This window comes from Eubalaena glacialis, chromosome 2 (genome assembly GCF_028564815.1).
Source record: "Eubalaena glacialis isolate mEubGla1 chromosome 2, mEubGla1.1.hap2.+ XY, whole genome shotgun sequence".
NCBI lineage: Eukaryota > Metazoa > Chordata > Mammalia > Artiodactyla > Balaenidae > Eubalaena > Eubalaena glacialis.
Window position 1 is genome coordinate 181,615,129 of NC_083717.1, and position 22,691 is coordinate 181,637,819.

The following is a 22,691-nucleotide window of genomic DNA, read 5'->3' on the forward strand; positions in this document are numbered from 1 at the left end:
TGGCTCAAAACAACTCAGCCAAGATAGCAATAAATAAAAGCCATTAACCTCATGATCCACAAATTATTTTCCAATTAAACTGACCCTGGATAGCATGACTGAGTCAAACAGTCCATCATCACCACTGTAATGAATCAATCTCTTTGATTTTTCCATTGTTTAAAGTTGCAGGTTAAAAGTAAGCTCCTGGAAAGCTTTTTTTTTCTAAGTATGAAAGTAAAATATGTTCAGTGTGTTGAAAGGGCAACAATATAAAAAAACAGAAAGAAAGGGGAGAAAAAAGCATGATCTAATCACCCAGTGGAAACAAAATTCTGATATACTTTGTTCTGGTTTTTTCCCTCAAGCATATTTTATATAGATCTGGGATAAAAACACACAGACAGCTGTGTGAGAATGCAGTGGGGCGATGTGCATTGGGCAGATTAAGCAAAAGTCTTATAAATCTTAGCCGTTGTTATTCATATAAAATGCTCTACGATTTATCCCACAATGAAGTCAAACCATCTGAGATCACACATGGTCTTGCCCTTCATAGAACTGCCCAGACACGTTTGGCATTAAACCATTGGCTTATGCTGAAGAAAGTTCAAGAAACGGCCTTACAGACTTCATTCACTATTGTATTTATTGAACAGTTTGTGGACATCAGTGTCCACTTATTAGTCTCTCCTCCATGAGACATCGTGCGGGAAATATCCCACATCGGGGAAAACTATGTCTCTCTAGAAAAGGCGTTTCTGTGGTGTGGGTGCTGACTTCTGCACTTGGTTGTGATTCCCTATTTGATCTGGACACTCAGTAGCTCGGAACCAAATTGGACATCAACCTCTAGCGGCTGCACAGAACCTTGTGATTTGTCTTTTGTGTACTGACCCACTCCTGATTTCGACTCATTCATTCATTAAGTTCCCAGGACAAGGAAGACTGGCCTCAGCTCCATCAATATGATCCATGACACTATTAACCTCAAGGGAAGGGTTTATCAAATGGTTGAGTGGGTAAGCTTGGAGATTACACTACTGTGGTCTGCTACTTACTAGCTAGCTGTGCCACCCTGCACAGATTACTTAACCTCTCTAAGCTTCAGGATTGTTTTAACTTATAAAATGGGACAATCCTAACATAGAGTTGTATTAAATTTAACAATCCATGCATAATACTCATCACAGAGTCTGCACATGGTAAACACTCAAGGGATCAAAGCTATAATTATTATCTATAATAATAATAAATACTGTAACACATGTAAAAGTATCTTATAAACCAATAAAGAACCATCAAATGCCAGGATTAAGATCTTTTATTCCTCTCTGGAGCTCAGTTTCCTCATTTTAAAAAAGGAAATATATGACTGTTTTCTAGGCTCTTCTAGTTGCAAACTTCTTTCATTTTCTATAGTTAGAGGAGATATGAAATGCTCTATACTCTTAGAGAACAGAAATAAAACCCTCTAAAATTAGGTAGCAATAGTGTGTATTGGAACCAATCCCAACGCTGATCTGCTGCTTCCTTAAACAAGTGGCTTGATTTTTTTTTTTCTCCCATTAATATAATTCCTTGTTCCTGGTGCCTAAACAGTTTTTGCTTATACTCACGTGCTTGTTAAGTTACAGGCATTAAAAATGTCATTAACACCTTTTTGCTACTCATTCTGGCTGCCCTCAAATTCTCCCAGTGTCACTTTCCCTGAGACATCCTACTCTTCTAATGGCTTTGTCTTAATTTTTCACTCTTTTTAATTTTCACAAGGAACCTCTACAGAAACGACCCACCTTTCAGAGAGACCTTGGGAAGCAGGGTCTGGGCATCCAGGTTTAGGTACTGTATGAAATGTGTGCATCGTCAGGGCTCTGCCCAGTCAGGCTCAATCCAGGATGTGAGTCTGGACCTTCCCCCAGGAAGCTGGGCAGCAAATGGGCTGTGTGTGGAGGGTCCTTTGGGGTTGCATGCTGGAGGTATGGCACAACCTTGTCTGGATGTAAGAAGAGCTACACCTAGTGGGAGAATTCCCAAGTCACAGCTACTCAGAAGAACTTTGGGAAGTTGATTACCTGAATAAATAGCTCCCAGAAAGCCAAGGCCAACCTTTCAGTTCTTCAAGATCAAAACATTAAGGAGAGAGATAATATATTTGGTAAAATAATCTGTGTATAAACTCTCTTCCTGTAAGAAAAATAACATGTAAATGTGACTCATGTCACTGAAAGGGAGAAAAGAAGGAGCTGGTCTGAAATTGGTTCACTACTAACAGTCCTAATGAAAAAATTTTATGTTAGCAGCATTCAGAGTTCAGCAGTGACTTCTTGCTAAGATGGCTATTTTACTCTTTCCCTGGGATGTCTGTGGTCTTGAGTCTCCCCTTTCAAGGGGACATGTATTGAAGCTAAGTCTACTCCTTTAATCATGAAGAAAGTGATGCTTTGAGAAAGTTAATCTGCTGTTGATATCAGGACCAGAAGAGGAAGGGAAAAGCCTGGAAGCTTGTAGACTAAGGAAACGCCTTTCACAGTAATTTTGGAGCAAGGTACTAGGCACCTACACTTTGATCTCGTTCCTCCAACCCAATCTTCCCTTGAATTTCTCAGATGACTAATTTACTTTGTAACCTTTTGAAATATACTTAAAAATTAAGTATTAGGAAAAGATGCTGTGACAGGAAGCATCCTAATGATCTGATGGGGAAGTGGATGTGAGAGTACCTATAATATCCCTGATATTAAATGCAAGGGACGTGCATACGGGAGCAGGTCCTGGAGCACATCACCAAAGTCGGAAAGCCCTCATAGGGAAGTCTACTTTCTGCATCAAAAACTCCAGTTCTGAAGCAATCCTTAGACTATTATGAATTTGAGAAAATGTCCCATAATAAAGCAGTCTTCATTATACATAAGAGAACTCAGGTGTGGGATAGGCCACATGAAGGGAATGTAGAGAATCTCGTTCAAAACCTAAAGCTTTAATGTACATCAGAACTAATATTAAAAGGAAGCTCCAGGACTGCAAAAACGTGAGAACTGTTTCTGCAGGAAGTCCAAATTCAAGCATTAGAGAACTCAGGAAGGAGAGGAAATGTTCATGAAATTTACAAAATATCTCCAGCCTCAAGTCAACCCTCTCTCAAACATCAGAAAAAAAGAAAAGGCAGGGGAGGAAACTAACAACGGCATACTTGGAAGATCCTTTTGCCACAGACCAGTCCTCACTTTATATCAGAGCACTCACACTCAAGAGAAACCTTTAGAATGTAATGAAGGTGGGAAAACCTTCTGCCAGAATTTACCCTTCAATGTACATCAAGTGACCCATAGAGAAACCATATGAACGTAACACATGCGTGTAAGTCATATCTTACTAAATGTGATATAATACACATGGGGGGAAAACTCAGGATATTGAAAATGTGAAAGGTTTTTTCGGAAGTCAACCTTTACATCAGAGAACTCACTACACCTGTAAAGAACGTGGGTAACCTTTCTTCCAGAATAACACCTGTCGGTACATCAAAGAACTGGTTAAGGAAAGAAAACCTTCCGTGTGAAGTCAAATCCCTAATTCAGAACCAAAGAACACACATAAGGGAGAAAATCTCCGGGAATAATGAATGTGAGAGTGCTTTTGGCAAACTACACGTATTTATGTAGAAACACTACATAAACAAGAGCAGCGTAAGACATGCATCCAGACAGAATCACTCACTGACTCTCAGGGGACTCCTAAAGGAGAGAAACCCTAACAATGCAAAAAATGCGGGAAATCCTTCTGCCAGAAGACAGAAATCTTTATAGACTGGAATATTCACATAGAAACCCAGAGAAAATATGTAAGGAAGGCTTCACCAAGAAGTTGCAACCTAAATTGAACAGCAAAGAAACAACATTTGAATACTTAGAAAGTGTGAAAATTTTTAACATGAAATTTAAAGCCTGGGGAAATTCCATCAAGTTAGGGAGTTATGTCAAAAACACCTTCTCCTAGCAATAATATTGTTCGAAAAGTCATGTTTAATATGTGATACCAAACCTGTATCCAAAAAATAATCTAGTAAACTCTTCTGTAAACCCAAAATTTATACATAAAAAGATTTTTAAAAAGAAAAAAGTCAAGCCAGTCTAAAGGACACAGGAGCCAGCTCAAGGAGGCACTCAATGGCCAAATCTGTGGTAAGTGGAGCACTAAAATAATTAAGTATAGTAATGAATTATAAATCATTAAAAACATACAAATTCATGAGTCCATACTGATAAAAGAGAGATGGACTGATCAATCAAGAAGACGGGAAGTCTCTTGCTTATAGTAAAAATGCCAAGGGCTAACTGAAAGAAGCACTGGGATTATAAAATCATTACTTTGCAATCATACGGCAAAAACTGGATCAGACAAGAATCACAAATGGATACCAAAATCCAGGCGGAAATTGTGATGAGAAGCAGAATATCTGCAACGTCGAACGTGTCTCTCCACAGGCTGCTGATTAGTTGCAAGGGAAGAAAATATAAAGAGAAATAATACAATGGAGAAATCCGACAACATCTTGACCGGTGATAAAATTAGTATCTACGAGAGACAGACAGACATCGTGTGCCTCCAGATGTGGCGCCCTGAGAGGGACATATCACCCAAATAGGATTCTGGCTGAGGGTGCTTAACCTCAACCTACTTACAGAGAAACGCCATGCAAACACAAGATGAGGGCTGTTCCTAAAAAAAGGAAACCATGAGGGGTGGGCTACTTCCTCAAAAATAACAATGTTGTAAAAAGGCAAAAAAAAAAAAAAAAAAAAAGTCTATAGAAATATCCCAGATTAAAAGAGGCTAAAGAGACATGATACCAAGGACTAATTCCTGTATTAAATGAGGAAAGGTGCTAATAAGGACATAATTAGATCAAGCGACAACATTGCAATATAGACGGTAAAGCAGATAAAGACAAATGTCAATATAAACTTATGATGGGTGTGCTGTGGTTATGGACAGCTCAGCGAGAGGATGGAGAAGAGGCAGAAAGTGCAGAAGAGAAGGTAGATGGGGTAAAATATGAACAGTAAGTGAATCTGGCTAAAGGGTATACAGCTATTCTCTGTACTATTTTAATTTTGCAACTTTCCGTAAGCCTTAAATTACATCCCTCCAAAAAGTAATTTTTGAAAAGCCAATTCAGCATGCTCTGGACCCTATCTCCTCAAACAATAGGTAGTTATCTCTCTGTCTCATTTGCCTCTTCCCTCTTCACTAGATCATTCTGCTAAGCTTAGAAACATCTTCTTCGTGTTCCAAAAAAAAGCAAACAAAGCAAAACAAACAGCTCTTGATCCACAGCTACTGGACCCACTGAAAGACTTATCTACTCACATTGTCACTTTGCCACTTTCCCTTTATCTTCAAACCACTGCAGCCTGGCCTCTGCTCCCATCACGTGCTGACACTGCTCTTCCTAAAATCACCCGACACCCCTGGGTTGCCAGCTCCACGGATCCTCTTCAGTTCTTTTGCTACTTAACCTTTCAACAGCACTGGACACTGTTGACCATACCTCTTCCTTGGAATAGTCACTTCTCTTGGCTTTTGATCAAATACTCCTGATTTTCCTCTGGCCCCTCTGCCCCTCCTAAGTCTCCTTTGCCGTCTCTTCATCCCCTACCTGACTTTTAACGGTTATAGTTCCTACGGGTCTCAGTCTCTCCCTCAAGGGGTCTCATCCACTCCCACGGCTTCAAAACCATCCAAACGCTGATGACTCTCAAACTTATTTCTGTGGCCCAGATCTTTCCACTGAATTCCATACTCATACAGCTCAACTGCCTTGACATCATTGACCGAAACCTCTCAAACTCAACATATTCAAAATTGAACTCTTGCACTCCCCAGACCCTAAATCTTCTCCCCCAGTCTTCCCATTTCAGGAAGTGCCACTTCCACTCACTCAGCTGCTCAAGTCAGAAAACCTAGATCATCCACGGGATGTTGAAATTATCAGCAACATTTTTTCTTTATGCTTTTCTGTGGTTTAAAATTTTCCTACAATAAACATACACTTATGAATACATTAATTAACTAAAATTAAAAGAACTAAACCTCGTTCTTTTTGGGTAATCAGAAACAAAACAAAGATTTGCTTAAACATAATGCTTTATACTCTCTATATTTGTTCTTAGTTGTAGTTTCATGAATGTCTAAATAAGAGTACTAAAAATTAACTTTCACATTACCGGAAGTGTTTGGATCTACTGAGGACATCACAGCATCAGCTTCTATCTAGAAAAGAAAAAAGCATAAGATATACAATTTCATCAAATGTTTTCACAGTACAAGTTCTTAATTCTTGGGGTGCGGGGAAGGAATGTATTTTATGAGAAACCAACTTTGTTGAATCCAGCAGACAAGTAACATCACAGGACAGCTATAATAGTCATTTTTCTCTTCTATTAATAAGATACCAGATGCTAATCTACTACAGACTCTAATGGCCCCCAAAACTTTATTGCATTGACCAAAACAGTTTGGTCATATAAATTCAACTTGGCTGTCACATATACAGCATAACCTAAAAGGTAACATTTCTGTTTTAGACAAATACCAAAGCCTCTATGGGTTTATTTAAAAATTTTTTCCTGACTGTAATAGTAACATGATGTAGAAAACATGAAAAATATTTTTTAATTATGAAGAAAAACATCTAAAAAAACAGCCATCCAGTGAAAACCATTGTTAACATTTAGGTCTAGTACAGCTTTTTTTTCCCCCCTCCATGCATTTTAAAACATATTTGAGAATACACTGTATATTAAGTTTGGGGACCTGCCTTCACTAAATATTAAAACATAAGCATTTTCCCACATTGTTAAGAGAGCTTTATAAACATCATGGAATTAGAATCTTGGCAACATCTGATGTAGCTTCTCCACCTTGGATTCCATGCCCTGTACTTCCCTAGTTCCTCCTGCCCCTCCCAGACAACCAGTTCCCAGTGCATCTTCTTCATGGAGTCCCCACCGACCCTTAAATGTGGGTACTTCCCCCATGTTCTCCCCTCAGGATGCTGCCCTTCATACTCCGCATACTCCTCTTAGGCAATGCCACCTCAGTCTCATGTTTTGAGCTACCACCTGTAAGGAATCCCAAATCTATCTCTAGCCCTCACCTCTCCAGCCAACTTCAGATTCCTACATCTAAGGGAGGTGGCACAATCTGAGAGCAGATCTTTACCACCATCACCTCAACACCCAGCACAGCACTTAAAAAAGGAATGCACTTGGGGTGCTTGTAGCCTCCTCGAACTTAATATGCCCCAATCCGAACTCACTGCCTTTCCCCCAAACCTACTCCTTCTGAATTTTCTTATTTTCTTATCCCTTCAGTCCTGCTGTCACATCACTCTGATACGGCCACCACATGCAACCATGAATCACCAAGGCATAACTTCTTCCACCACCACAAAGCGCTCCCAGACACTTCATATCAGAGTCTACCTCCGCTGCTCTAAATGATGCCCAGATTCCTATTAAAGTTACTATAGAATTAGACCCTTCTCCTTGCCCTCCTCCCTTTTTGTTCTTAATCTCTTCTCTATCTTAGTATTTATCAGAGTTTTATAAGTCTCTCTACACTAAACTGTGAACTATTTCAAAGTAGGGTCTATGTTTATTCACCTTTATATTTCTAGCAACTAGCAAGTGCTCCTTTTATTAAATGGGAACACAATAAATTTCATTCTGTAAACATTTTCATGAATGCAGAAGTGATTTATTATTTTAGTGCCTTACTGCTTCATGACCTGCATTCAGTAAATATTTCATTTGCTGAAAAGCAATGCTTAAAAATAAAACCCCATACCTCAACCTATTATAAGAAGAAAAATCTGTTAAATTTCACAGAGGGAATACATTAAGTGTCACTTAATAAAACTTCATGATTGTTACAAATGATTGTTAAGTGTATAGGTGATTTGCTATATCAGTATTTCACTGTTTAGCGATCTGCAGTAAACAAGCATTTCCTTTGATTAAAAAATAAAATCCAAAACCTCAACCAAAAGTAAAAATCTGTTAAATTTGATAATGTGTATGTATGTATGTTACCATATCACTGTACTTGTCATTAAATGCCTCACTTACATGTTCTAAAATTAAAATCAAGTAGATCCAAAGGTGATAAAGGTAGAATGAGACCAGATATCTTTCCAGCTGAACCTGGGTTAAATTCAATGCTTCAAAAGCTGAGTCCACTTAGCTGACCTGCTCTGGAATTCCAGCTGAAATGATTGCAGGTTAACAGGAGAGCTGCAATTTCTGGGAGCCAGCCCTGAAGCTCCATAATCAACCTCTCAGTAACTAAGCAACCCCTAGCAGTTGAACCTACCTGGGTGGTTCATGGGACATATTTATATCAACAGAACATATTAACAATGACGTTGTAATACATTTAAGCATAATGAAGAACAGAGAAGTGGGACATCACGTGGTCCCTGGCTTTGCAGGGCCTGCAATCTGACAGACAGGTAGAGCCCACTCATAGGGAATAATTGGGCCAAAGCAGTTGCCCAGCCACTTTGCCTAACAACAGCAGGAGGGATGACATTCCAGGCAGAGCCCTGAGTGCTCCCTCTGTTTGATGCCTGCAGTTGAATTTCTTAAACCTGGCCAAGATCTTGCCCCTGATTAATTCCAGTTCAGCAGCTTAACAAGAGGGACCCATCACTAGAATGGATGTTACAGACAAGAGGAGCGGCACAAGGACAGGAGGCATAGGAAACCTGTTCTACTAAAATGGGAGATTCACTGAAGTTCAGCTCAACTCTCCTTAATTAGTGCAACCTTTCCTGGAGAGCAATGCCCAACAAAATTTCAAATGTACCTAGCACTTGTATTTCTAGGAATTTATTCCACAGAGGTATATCCACAAGCAGAGATATAGTTGTAAGAGAATGCTCACGGCAGCAATATTTGTAGGAATGAAAAATAATAGAAACAACTGAAATGACCAAAACAAGGAAACTAGCTAAAGAGAATAGTAAGCAACTATTTTTTTAATGTGGTGTGTGTGCTTTTATGTTCTTCTATTATGAAGTGAAAAAAGCAAGTTAAAATAAAATAGGCATACTATGCACCCACTTTTCAATACAATGCTAGGCGTGTTTGTCAATACATAGGAAATTTTGGGATGATACACAAGAAATTGTTAATAATGGTAACTCCTGAGGAGTGGGACCCTTTGGTAGGGAGGGAGGGGATTTTACACCCAACTTTATACTTTTCTGGACTGTTTTAATTTTTTGACTATGTAAATGCATTATTTTCATAATTTAAATGGAGCAAATTTTTTTTTTAATTTAAGAAAAAAAATTCCTGCATGTCACTTCCTCTGTGAATTCCTTCTGTTACCAACATCCCACTCGCAGGCTTCCCTCTTGGAACCTCGCTAGCATCTCATACTTAATATTATTAGCAGCCTGGTGACTTAGTCTTGATGGATTCTAATTCATTCCTGAGTTGGATTCTTAAGACAAAAGTAAAATTCAGCACTGGACACATCTCTGAAATTGCTCAAAAGGCAGCGGTTTGCTTCATAAACATCCTAAGCTAGCCCTCTGCACTTTACTTAGAATTCATCCACTATTGTATTGTCAGCCCAGTCCCCAAATACAAAAGTAAGTTCTACCTTGGAGGGCTTGTATCCAAACAGCATTACAACAGCAACTTTAAAGTCCTCTCTGCTTAGATAGCCTTTGTTTTCTTCATCGCATGCTTTAAATATCTAAAGAACAGTAAATATCTTTAGTTAATAAGACAGAAACCGTTTGTTCTATTATTACTAACTTATATTAAGTTTAGACCTCCCAAACCTAAAACTTAGCCAAGAGTAGGGCTGGGAAATGGAATTTCATTATCTTAATTTTAATCCTCAAGAAATCTTAATCTGCTGGGACTTCCCTGGAGAACCAGCGGTTAAGACTCCTAGCTTCCACTGCAGGGGGCACGGGTTCTATCCCTGGTCGGGGAACTAAGATCCCGAATGCTGCCCCCAGGGCCAAAAAGAAAAAGAAATCTTAATGTGCTAAAATTTATCCCCCAAAAAGTGCAAACGACTTAATCGCTGGGTTAATTCCTTTAAACCATTCGGATAAATTCTACCCAAAATTCAATCCTAGAATTGGGAAGGTGAGGCAAAGGGGCTGGCTTTGAAAGGCGGGAGGAGAGATGGAGATTACAGCTTGTTATACACAGACTATGTCGCGGAGAAAAGAAGGAATTGGAAGTAGAACACTGGACAGGGATCCAGAAGCCTTGCAGCCCTAGCCTCGGTCATTAACCATGACACTTCGGAAGGACAGTCCAGCCCTTATCTATGCAACAAAGCTGAGTAAGAGCCAGACGGGGTGACGGAAGTTAGAGTCCCGGGTCAAGTTAAAGTCGGAGACAGCCCTCCGGACACCTACTTCCACCCACTTCTTCTGTTCTGACGGGCTGGCTTCCCACATCCGCGGCCGGGCCCCGGCCTGGGAGAAAAACATCGCGACAGTCACACGGGAGTCGGGACGCCTGAACTCGCGACCTCTGCGGCCTACGCCCGGCTTGCAGCGACCGCCCGCCAAGCTCCCCGCAGTTCAGGAAGCTGAACTTGGCCGGGTACCTCCAATGTCTTCTCCCATTGGACGGCCTGCGAGCCACTGGCGTTGACCCCGCAGTTCTATTGGCCAGAGACTTTGTTTAATAACGTTTCCTTGGAACAGCCTATGGCGGAGGGGCTTCCAGGCCCGCCCCCAGCCTTGGCTCCGCCCCTCTCGTCCCTTTTTAACTCCTGGCGCGCGACCGTGGATCCCGCTCACCCGGGTGCTGTTTCAAAGTGTCCTGCATGATTCTTTTCATTTTCTGCCCCGACACCTTGTAGTAAATTACTTTTGATAATTTTGATCAATGGCACTATGCTAAACATTATAGGAGACACAAAAAGAGTGTGAACAAAGCATAAAAGGAACCAATCAAAACAAGACCAGGGCTCCCGTGCAGATCAGCAAGTCATTGGGATCAAGCCCTCCAGGGTAGCTACTGTGTCTGTTCCGTCCTCCCTATAAGCCTAGCACTGAGCACGGTACCTGGCACAAAACAGACTTTCAATAAACGAACCAAGTGAGCCCTTAGGACGTTTACCCCAAGTTATTTCATTCAGTCCTCTAGGAGAGGTGCCTGGTGTGAAGGAAACTCTGAGAATAATATCAACAGCACTGAGCCCAAATTCCACAGCAAACATCCTTATTAAAGGCAAGGAATATAGCGAGGGTTCCGCTTTGCAAAGGAGTTTATCTCAGACCTCTCTCTTCTGACAAATCAGTAAGATTAAAAAGGCAACACACACACAGGCACACGCGCCTGTTTCAACGAAGAAACGGGCATTCGAGGTTGAGTCTAAGGGAGCTCGTTTAACCTTTTATTTTACAGCAGGTTTTACAGTCCGCTCCCCCAGGAGAACCCACTCCTCCCGGGACACCGGTCTCAGCCCTCAGCTTCCTCGAACCTCTCAGGTGATCCTGTCTCTGCCTTTAAAATACCCCCCTCCCTCCCCTACCCCCCCCCCCCCCCCGCCACACACACACCTCGAGCTCCGGGATTCTGAAGCTATGAGAACCTCTGCAAAGGGGATGAGTTTTGCTAATTAACTACGGGAGAAATGAGGGAAATTTCTTTTCCTCTCTCCCTCTTTTAGGAGACGCGCCGAGGTCTTCCCTCCGCCCCTTCCTGCGGGAGTGCCCCCTCAGCCCCTCATGACCCGGAGGGCTTTAGGACCCAGCTGCGGGCATCCCGGAAGGGGAAGGGGCAGGGCCACTCTGCGGGCGCCGCGGCCTGGAGCATTTGAAGCGCGCGCAGGCGCGAGTGGCGGCGCAGGGGCTGGATCCCAGGCGGCTGCGCGTTCTGGGGGCTGCAGGTGAGTGTTTGGAGGCCGCGGGTTCCGGGGCCTCTGGTGCGCGTTCGGCAGCTGCCTGCGCTTTTGCTCCTTCCGGCCTGGAGCGTGGGCAGCCGGCGTCCGGCGAATTCTTGAGTGCCCCGCGGGGCTGGAGGTGGATCCGGAGGGAAGCGGAGCATCTTGTAAAGACACTAGGTAGGGTCCTCTTCTGGGCCTCGGCTTCCTCCAGTAATAGTACCTCTTTGGCGCGAGCAGCTGCTGCTTGAGGAGACCAGAGTCCTGCTGGAGGGGTCCCCCTCCGCGGATTCTTACTCTGGCTCCTCCACGTAGTAGGCAGATGGTCTGGAGAGTTAGTGCTAGCTGGCATGTTGGGCGCTTACTCTGTGCCAGGCACTTAACCTCTGTGTTTAGTCTCCCCATAAATGGAAACAGTCATGAGTGTGAAATGAGTGTATGCCCAGTAAATCTGAGCGCACAGAAGAGTTAGCAGCTGTCCTTTCTTACTCAGTGTACCCCGGAATCAGCCCACTTCACTCCATTCCGACCGCCTTCATGAGCTACCAGAGTCCCTGCAGGAGCCGCCTCACTTCGACTTTTGTCTCCCTCCAAACCATTCTCCATACAGAGTTGTAGGGAACGTAATATTTTAAAAAAGTAGATCGGGCCAAGGTACTCCCCTGCTTATTAAAAGGTACTCCCTTTCAGTGGAGCCTACTGTTCTTAGAATAAAATCCAGGATCTTTAACTTAGTCCTGCCCACCCCCTTCATCCTGGACCACCTACCTGTCTTCCTTACCCAAGTCTTTCTGTTTCTGGAGTTACTACAACCTTGTTCTGGTCTTTGCAGGTTGGGTTCCCTCACTTGGAATACTCTTCTTTCCCTCTCCCACTTTTATTTGGCTGATTCCTTTTCATCCTTCAGAGCTCACTTAAATGTTAAATTCAGGATAGTCTAAGGTAAGAGCGTCCCTGTTACTCTCTCATACCTGTAAAATATAATGAATATCTGTAAAGATATCTTGGCTTTTTTGGTTATTTTTGTTTGTGTCGGTCTGTTTCTTTCTCCTTGAAATATAAGCTTTTCTAGGACAAATTGTTTCTATGTTGTTAATTTCTTATTCCCAGGGCTTGGCACATAGTAGCTGCTCAATAAATATTTTTCGAATGAACATACTCTGGGAGGTAGGTATGACACCCATTTTACAGAGGAGGAAGTTGAGGCTCAGCAGTTAAGTAACTTGCCTAAGTGCACATTTACCACTTAGTAATGACTGGATTTGAAATTGGAGTCATATTTGCCCACTACTGGCCACACCTGGCCTCAGTTGAGGTTGACTCCCATGCCCTCCTGATGGTCTGCAAGCTGTATAAGAAGGGTCAGCTGGAAGCGTAAAAGAAATAGCCCAGCTGGGTCTGGGATGGTAGAGGGAGAGGAGGAGCTAGCAGCTTTAAGAGGAGTATCCATTTGCATCCACAAATTTTTTTTTTAGTGTCTAATAGACACTCTAATGTTATGAGTTGGCATCTGGTGGTAGAATTTCTTTAGATTTTTACCCTCCTTGGCATTGTAGCTTAACGCAGTGTTTGCCAAATTTCAGTAATGTGGTCGGTTGCTTCCTCCCCAGTTTTGTCTCACTCTTAACATCTATACTACTATTTGCTTAATATTTTCATTTGAACCCACTTTTACATAAACACTATCTTTAAGAAGTAAACTTCAGTTATTGTAAGTGTAATGGAGCCATAAGATACCTTCTGTTGATGTTAAACCAAAGTGTTACTGCCTGCAGAAGAGCCCAAAGTCTGTTATTTGTTCAAAAGCAGGAATAAAGACATTTCTACAAACAGCTTTCTCCTTGATTAAACTGAGACATTGGATTGGAATGGGAAAGGGAGGTACTTTCATAACGTAATGTTAATGTCAGGTCCTAGTCACCTCCGCTTTGGGAAATACTGCACTTTGCTGACCCACTGAATGTCAGATCTCAGAGTCAGCCCACCTGTGTTGTAATTCTGATCCTGGTGTCACCGCTTACCCAGAGAGTGGCGTTAGACCTGTGCTGTGCGAGACACTGCCCAGGGAAGACAAACCGTGAACAAACAATTGAAGGAAAACACTTAGGTTCTATCCTTGTAAAGCTATATGACTTGAGTATGAAAGCTGTCTGAGAATGCAGAGAGTCTGGGCCTGTGTGAGAGAGAAATGAAATTCTGATCCCGAGACCAGATGCAGTCCTCCAAAGTAGCATCAGTTGCTGGTTAATCTTGGTGTTTACCAGCAGCTCCCCTTCAACAGGCTAAGCGCCTTGACTGCATAGAGAGGCTGGTAACCTGCTAGGCTTAATGATTTGTTACAGTTTTATTAGCATATTACAAAGGTTTTTTTGCCTTTAATTGGTAAATAATCTCAGGCACATTTTGGATTGTGAGCAGATCCAAAATTTAAACCATGTATAGAGCAGACAAAAACTTTTTTTTTTTTCTCTAGGAAATGTCTTTTTCAAAGCTTTATTTTTTACCCACTTGTCCTTTTTTGGAGGGAATTCTCTGTCCTCCTCCCTTCCCCCACCCCACATGTGGTTCTAGAAAGTGTAGATAATGATAAAACTGAAAAATTTAGAAATCTCCTAAATAACTCACACAGTCACTAAAGACGAATAAATATTTTCCTTTTAGAGTTCTCAGGATTTTTGAATTCCATTTTATTTATACGTAATTGATCTGGGGAGAGGGGTGGTGGTGACCTCTAAGAGGTCTGTATACATCTCCTTTTCTCAGGCTGGGAGCTGAACCCTTTTTTCACCTAAAAACTCTGAGACCCTCTCTTTGCTTTAGGATGGGGCAGGAATCTAGGGAGAACAGCCTGAGGAATCTCAGTCGAAGATTCTATTACTCAGTGCCTAGCTTTAGAGCTGGTTTAGAATTCAATGGAAGCTAGAGCTTACAGCAGAGTAGTTTTTCCAAAGATGGTTCTTTTGTTCTTAAATAATTTTTCAGTTGCAAACTAACCGACAAAATGGCTCCTTCAAAGTGAATTGTGATAGCAGTCTCCAGAGTCTAGAACACTAAGGGAACTTAAGTTTTAAAAAACCAGTCAAAACAAACAAAAAACTGAGCTGTTTAAGTAGGTGTTAAGTAGTAAGTCTGTCTTAACCTCTTTCATGGGAAAACCTGGTTCTCAGATCCTGTAAACTGTAACAATACAGTTCCAACAAGCTTGATTATCTGGTGTCTTAACCCTTATCGGATTAGAAGAAATTTAGGGGGAAAAACCTAGTCAGAGTTCAAACAGCCTCTAGAAGTGGGCTGAACACAGGGGGAAAGGACAGAGAACTTTTAGAAAACAAGACCTAGACAGAGTCTAGGGCCCCTATTACAGGAGCAAGTGTCTCCATCCATCTGTGGTCCCTACAGCTGTGGCTGCAAAACACTGTCCATGCCAGGTGGGCTTAATAGTGACCCTGGGCCATGAAGAATGAGTCAAATTATTGTCTAGATGCACTCTGCTTAAAAGCTTCTTGAAATGTGTAATTTACAGGAGAAACTTTATCTGACGTGGTCATTAATTGAAAAAGGTGAGAAGTTGTGCAAAGTGATAGATACCTTAAAAAAATATACTTTTTAGCTTGAAACATGAAAGTATATTCATTTGCAAGTCTTTCAGTGCAGAATTTAGCCTTTTTTAAGGAGTGGGGGTCATGCAGCAGTCTGTCCTATATCTGCACTCATAACAGGTCCTGCTTACGCTCTAGAGCAAACATGTAGACACTCTGTCCACAATCTGAGCACAGACTCTTGAGTCCTGTAATTTTCCTCTGGGTCTGTACTAAAGTGTATTTTTTTTGTTTTTTGTTTTTAATCACACTAAGGAACTGTTCTTTAGTTATTTGGGAAATCTACTTAGATAGCCCTTTACCCTTGAATTGGTGACATTTTGTAGGTAAGAAAAGCAAAAGTTTCATCTGTTTTCCTCTTGAGAGCAAGAAAGTGGAAGTTAAACTGTGGTTTAGAAAACAAAGTAACGTTTTGCTTTAGTACAAGTTCTTTCTCTGCAGGTTTTCATGGTTTGATTTAGGATTAGATAATCATTAAGTCAGTTGGGTCCTCATGGAAGCATCCCTAGATAATGTATATATAGAATCGATCATTTGATACTGTCTTGAGGATTTTGTTAAGCTTTATGGTAAGTAGCTTATCTTGGGGGAGTAAGAAGTAGTCCCTGAAGTCCTTTGGGCTCCCATACCTGGGTGAGGAATAGGTGATAAATTCCAATTTGACCTTATAAATATGAGCATAGTCAGAATTACTCCTGAAATTCCTTAAACTGACCTTAACCCCAAACACCTGTTGGAAGCTTCAGGGCTAAGAGTGGGCATTTTTGTTTTGGACTTTGGCTCAACTCCATTTCCTCAGGCATTTAAGAACAAGGTCTAGGTGGAAAGACAAAGGGAGAGAAGCAGAAGGTAAGCAGGATTTTCGCCATCACTTTATTTGCCAAGTTCTCATGGCAGATTGTGGTGATGTGCCGTGAACACCTACAGAGCAGCTGATGTTAGTGACACGTCTTGGCATCTGGTAAGTGTCAGGTGTGCTGTATGTGTCCTAGAAGCTCAGGACACAGAATTTGAGAGCAAGAGAATGAGTGTGCCGGTGGCCTGGTGGATGGGAAATAACGAAATTTCCACCTTTCATTTCCAGAGGAAGTATAATGTCTCAGGAAGGCAATTATGGGAGGTGGACGATATCCAGTAGTGATGAAAGTGAGGAGGAAAAGCCAAAACCGGACGAGCCATCTACCTCTTTTCTCCCGCACGCTGAGCAGGGAGCAGCCAGTGAGCCAAAGTACACCTGTTCCGAGGCTCGGAAAGCTGCCCACAGGAGGAAGATCGCACCCGTGAAATTCAGCAACACAGACTCCATTTCAGAAGCTTCACCTCCCAAAAGGCATAAGGGCGGTTCCCAGGAAGACCTGGGCTGGCATCTCTCCAGCAGTGAGGATGAGCTGCCACCAGAGACGCAGCAGAAGCGGGCTAAGGACACGGGGATCAAAGAGGAGAAAGGCCTCCCTTCTCCCAGAGATGGTGCTGTCCCGGGAGCTGGGCATCACAGCCCCTCGGCCGGCCACGGGCTTGAAACGTCAGGGGAAGGCCAGGACATCTGGGACATGCTTGAAAAAGGGAACCCCTTCCAATTTTACCTCACTAGAGTCTCCGGAATTAAGCCAAAGTATAACTCTGGAGCCCTCCACATCAGGGGTGAGTGAAGCCGGGGGTCCGGGAGCTGCACTTGTGGGGCTCCCCCTCGAAAAACAGGAGGGCAGCCTAGAAGGGATCTCTAAGAACCCTCTGAACTTCTCTCAGGGGGGTAAAAAAAACCCATTTTGACAGGCAGATGCATTCGTTGGACAGCAAACTGTTTGCTTAGGTCAGGAAGCCAGCGGGTGTCTCCCAGAGCCCTGTAGGTCACCCTGCTGGCACCCCTTGCACAGTGCTTAGAATTACTTAACTTGTACTTTAAAGGTTAAACTTGGTCGCTGACACTTAATTAACCAAGTAGCCAGCCCTTGACAGCAATAGTTCTCTCTGGTCCCTGGACCGGCAGTGTGGGCGCCACCTGGAGCCTGTTGAACGTGCAAATTCTCGGGCTCCTCTTCAGATTCCCAGCGCCAGACTCTGGGAGCCTGGCCCTGCAGTCTCCTTTCAGAAGCCCAGTCAAGTTTGAGAACCGTTGCTTGAAAGCCTGGTTTTGGTTCCCGGCGCAGAAGCAAAACAAGAGTGCCCTGATTTTTGGTTGCTGTGGTTAGTCCCCAGGGAGTATCTGTGTGATATTGTGATGTATACAGATATTTGGTCTTCACTCCGGTTATAGTTGGGGTTTGGTTTTGGCTTTTGTCCCAGGTTCCTGAAATAGCTCCAAGGTAATGAAAGGTGAAAGGAGCATCTTTTGTTATTCCTAACAAGCCCCTTTCAGCCACACCAGAGTGGAGTGTATGTTAATGCGATGACTTTCGGAAAGCCCCTAGGAAGGGGGGTGCTGGTTGCCTGGGGAACCAACCTGGTGATTAAAGCTGGAACTTTCAGCCCTAACCTCCACCTCCGGGGAGGGCAGAGGGGCTGGAGGTCAAGTTCACCGCTGAGGGCCACTGATTTAGTCAGTCTTGCCTGTGTAATGAAGCCTCTGTAAAAGACCCCTCACCGGAAGGGTTCACAGAGCCTCCAGGTTGGTGCCGATGAGGAAGTGCCGGGCCATGACGCACCTGCAGAGGGCACGGCCGCCCCCCGTGCCCCCTACCTCGCCCCGTGCATCTCTTCATCTGGCTGTTCCTGAGTTGTATCCTTTTGTAATAAGCTGGTAATCTAGCGAGGAAAGTGCTTTTCTGAGTTCTGTGAGGCCTTGCAGCAAATTATCGAGCCCGCGGAGGGGATGGTGGCAACCCCCAATTTATAGCCGGTCGGTCAGAAGCACAGGGGATCCGGGCCTGTGACTGGCATCTGAGGTGGGGGCCGTCCTGTGGGGTCTGATGCCACCTCCGGGTGGATGGTGTCAGAATTGAATTCAGTTGTAGGACGCGCAGCTGGTGTCCGTGGAGGATCGGTCTGTGTGGGAACGCTCCCGCCCTCCTGCTGCACTTGGTGTCAAAAGCTTTGCCTGCAGAGAGGAAACAAGGGTTTCCTTTGAGAGAACGGCAGGGCCCCTAGAATCCCAGACACAGGACCTGAATCCCAGCCTCACCACCTGCTTGCTGTGTTGGTAATTAACAAAGGACCTAACATTCTTCAAAATTTCAGTTCACTCACCTTTAAACTGGGGAATCAGAAAAAAGGGAGATAACACATGAAGTGCCCGGCACAGTATATTCACATGGCAGATACACAAAATAAACGTTGTCACCCTTATTTCACATTACCTTTCTTGCCCACATTCAAGAATAGATTGTGTTCACTGTTAATAGTGTTTTAATTATATATCCAATGTATAATTACATCTTATGTGATGTATAAATATTGGTATATTTAATTCCATACTATAAAGAGTTTGATTCTACAAGATGTTTGTTTTTCCTTTTTGCAAATGTCTAGGTGCTTTGCAGAAATACAAGGTAGATCTCAGTGTTTCATTTTATTTGAGAGAGATTGAAACAGGAAATAGAGAACTATGCAAGGTTTTGCTGTATATAATAAAGTGATAAAGACTGGCTATTAGCACCAAGATATGGAAGAAGGAGAGGTAACGTGATAGGAGCTTTTATAGAGATTATCTCCTTTAATCCTCGAAACAGCCTTATGAGTAGATGTTACAGTTGTCCTCCTCGGATAGGTGACCGATCTGCAGAGAAGTTAAGTAACCTGCCCAAGTTCATAGAGCTGGTAGATGGTAGAACTGGGATTTGAATCCAGGCATTCCAGCATCAGAATGCACGCTGTTAAGCGTTTGGTGTACCACTCCAGCAAAGGCCATAATTGTAGGTTGTTTAGAAGATCTCATGGAGGAAGAGGGGCCTCAGATGGGCCTTGAAAAATGGATACAATTTAGAAAGGTTAGAAAGAGGAGCGGCAGTGGGGGCAAAATGGGGGCACCACGTTGCCGTTTCTCTCTCGATTGTGCAACTCTCCCTTTAAGGTAGGAGCGTCCTTAGAGGACTTTTTCATTCTTTTAAAATCTTTGTACTCTGGCATTTATCTCCATGTCTGGAAGACAGGAGGCACTCAATAAATATGGGTCAAATAAGTGAACGAGCCCAGTCTGAACCCTCAGGGTTGGCTTGGTGGTTAGAGCAGAAGTGCTGGAGCCAGACTGTCTGTGTTCACGTCCCGACCCTGCCTGTCCCCAGCTGTGTTGCCACGCGCGGACCCCTAAGGAGAGACTCCCCATCTACAACATGGGAACGACAGACCCCCACGGACAGAAGATGGCTGCAAGGAGTGAGAGTTAACACGTAGAAAGTACCAGGAACAGGGCCTGGCACCCGAAGGGTCCTGTCCAAGTGAGGCTGTTACAATCGGTGGTGGCGATGAGGGTTGTGTGCTTCCTCTCAGGGTGTAGAGACGTGGCTTTCTGTTTTCTCTGAAGTAAAGCCTGAGTGGGTGCAAGGTGGGCCCTCCTTAGAGATGACCTGGGTGCTAGAAATATGAGCTTGGAGCTGCGGGGGGCCTCTGCCCTCCCTCCACGGGAAGTAAGAGCCCTCAGGCTCCAGAGAGCTGTCTTGCTAGTCCCAGACTGGGGAGGTTTCCTGGCGAGAGACTTCAATGAGTACTTGAAGGAGGTAAAAAATTAAGAGATCTGGAAAGAGGAAGGACACGCATCGTTATTATTGTCCTTATTGGCAGTTTGTAAAATTGCCCAGTCATCCAGTACTGAAGTTGTAGATCTTGATTTTCCATTATGTTTGGTTAAATAATACTGATACATAATAAGTATTATTAAATAACCCAGGGAAATTTTCTCTTGAATTTTATGGAACATTGGAGTCTAGCCTTGTAGTACCTTTTCAGTGCATCATTTTCTAAGCCAAATTCTCGTCAGTGACTATTTAATAAGTCAGTTGTGATTATTATTACTAGGTAGTCTTTATCAAAAATATGAATTAGATATAAATGTTTTGTCTCCCCAGATATTTTATCTCCTCTATTTGGGACACTTGTTTCTTCAGCTCAGGTGAGTTTACAGTTTTTTCTTTGGATGGAAGGGGCAAATAGCTCTGTAAGAAGGTGAGCAGGGGTACCTGTGGGCCCGTCCTGTGCAGGGTCCCTGGGGTGGCACTCACCTGGAGGCTGGCAGCAGACGCCGCAGCTGTGGGATCCGTCAGCCTGGAACGTGGATGCACGATCACTGGGGCTTCTGACTCTCTCGATTGGGCCATAAGGACTGGCCAGGAAGTCACTCTGGAAATTCCAACCTGAGGGACTTCTCTTTGGGACACTAATAATCTCACAGGACTCTGGGGCAACTCCCTGGGAGTGTGGGTAGAGAGGTGAAGGCCATGTCAAGTTTGATTTGATTTAGAGAAGGAAATGAGAAATTTCCTACACCCTCCAGAGAGAAGTGAGTAGAAGTTATGGATGTGGGTACGTCTGCATGTTTGATTGACGTGTTTGATTGGCAGCTCTCCTGCCTGACAGAGCTGGTCCCTTTGCGTTGATAAATCACCTTAATGTGCCAGGCTCTCCAGCAAATAGAACAAGGTCTTGTGCCTCAAGAAGGCAAAGCTTTCTGTGTGCTGCATGTTCTGCTTGGCGGCGGGAATCCTGGTCTCCAGGTGGAACGTGGGGGGAATTTGTGTGTGTTCTCCTGGCTAGATTGAGTCAGTATGTCCAGGAGGAGGTCCGGGGATTACCCAGGCCTGGGGAGGACCCCCGTGGGTAAGTCTAGTCCAGAACCTGTAATCAAGATGTAATTGTCATAAGCCTAGGTAATTTTCTGTTTTCTCAGGCACTCCTGCACTAATTCAGAACCTTTGAATGTCCAGTCACAGATGCCTGTTTACAAAGCTAGCTCATAAGTTAGGCTGAAAGGAAATGTTCTTTTCCAGAAGTCCTTTTTATAATCATCTAGGGGGAAAGGGATAAATTAATAAGCCCCATTAATTAGAGGACTCTTAGAAATAATGTAAAAAGACTCAATTTACAAATACAAATGCTGCCAGAGCATGCAGAGGTAATTTTCTGTTTTCTCAGGCACTCCCTGCACTAATTCAGAACCTTTGAATGGTGTATTCCCTTCAACATGTATTTTAGGTTTGTTTATGAGTATTGTAGCAAATTGTGCACATTCATACATAATATATGTAGTTCATCATTAGAGTTTCTTTGAATTCAATAACCAAGCACTTCTCCTTATAGACTGCTTTTCTGAATTGCCTGTGACTTCTTTTCTTCCCCCCATCCAGTTTAACTACTGCTTTGATGTGGACTGGCTCATAAAACAGTATCCACCAGAGTTCAGGTGAGTTCCACAGAGTGATGGATGACGTCCTAACTGTAATGCAGCCTTAAAACACACGATTTGTGTTTCTCAGGCAGCTGCCATGCATCTTCTTTGAATATTTCTTTTGGAACTATTGAAATCATAAAAACGTTAAGTTATACTGGGAAAACAGCATTTTTTGATATATACTAACTAATCACAAGCCTTCCTAATACAGATTTTAGCGTGTCCTTCTGTTCTGTCCAGAAGTAGATTAGGACAAATTTCAACCCAAATAAAAGAATTTTAGGTCCAATGTTAATATGAAGGAAAAGGTCACTGCCACCTGCGTTCTCAACCTATAAGCGTGCCATGCTTCACTGGGCACATCAATGCTGTTCTTTTTTTGAGACTCTCTTGTTTCACAGGTGATTTTTCATGTAGCTTAGGAGTTAATGCAGGGGTCATAGGGCCTTCCCTTACCCAGATTATGGAAGTGATGGGTTTTCAGTCTGTCTGCCTCATACTAGGCAGTGCAAACCAAATAAATATGGCATCCCATGGTGACATGCCACCTGTCCCATTTCTAACACATTGACGTGGCAGAATCCCATAACAGCAAGTAAGGTGGAGGAATACACATGCAGGAAAATGGCTGTCAGGGTCCTCAAAGTCCATGGTGCATTTAGCACATCAGATTGTGGGAACCTTCATTATTAATAATAGATAAAATGCTGGGAGTTCCCTGGCAGTCCAGTGGTTAGTACTCGGTGCTTTCATTGCTGTGGCCCAGGTTCAATCCCTGGTTGGGGAACTAAGATCCTGCAAGCCACGAGGCACAGCCAAAAATAATAATAATAGATAAAATACTGTTGAAATTTCCCAAGCAG

General features: G+C 43.2%; 2 protein-coding genes across 10 annotated transcripts in view; one reads left to right on the top strand and one right to left on the bottom strand.

Annotated features, from left to right (window-relative positions):
• The window catches only part of EFCAB11 (EF-hand calcium binding domain 11), a 178,885-nt gene extending 168,267 nt beyond the window's left edge, over positions 1-10,618 (bottom strand). For all 4 annotated transcript variants that reach the window (XM_061182799.1, XM_061182802.1, XM_061182803.1 and 1 more), the window contains exons 1-3: positions 10,436-10,618; positions 9,658-9,753; positions 6,210-6,255 (exon numbers count right to left, since the gene is read on the bottom strand). In XM_061182799.1, the coding sequence (XP_061038782.1) occupies positions 6,210-6,255; positions 9,658-9,753; positions 10,436-10,510 (217 nt within the window). In that variant the 5' untranslated portion in view covers positions 10,511-10,618. The remainder of the gene's footprint in view (positions 1-6,209; positions 6,256-9,657; positions 9,754-10,435) is intronic.
• Positions 10,619-11,855: 1,237 nt separating this feature from the next.
• TDP1 (tyrosyl-DNA phosphodiesterase 1) overlaps positions 11,856-22,691 on the top strand; it is a 74,503-nt gene continuing 63,667 nt past the window's right edge. For all 6 annotated transcript variants that reach the window (XR_009699577.1, XR_009699578.1, XM_061182804.1 and 3 more), the window contains exons 1-4: positions 11,856-11,919; positions 16,597-17,153; positions 20,510-20,553; positions 21,785-21,840. Coding sequence is in view for 4 of the 6 variants with exons in the window: in XM_061182804.1 (XP_061038787.1) it covers positions 16,607-17,153; positions 20,510-20,553; positions 21,785-21,840 (647 nt within the window). In the remaining 2 variants the exon portion in view is untranslated. The remainder of the gene's footprint in view (positions 11,920-16,596; positions 17,154-20,509; positions 20,554-21,784; positions 21,841-22,691) is intronic.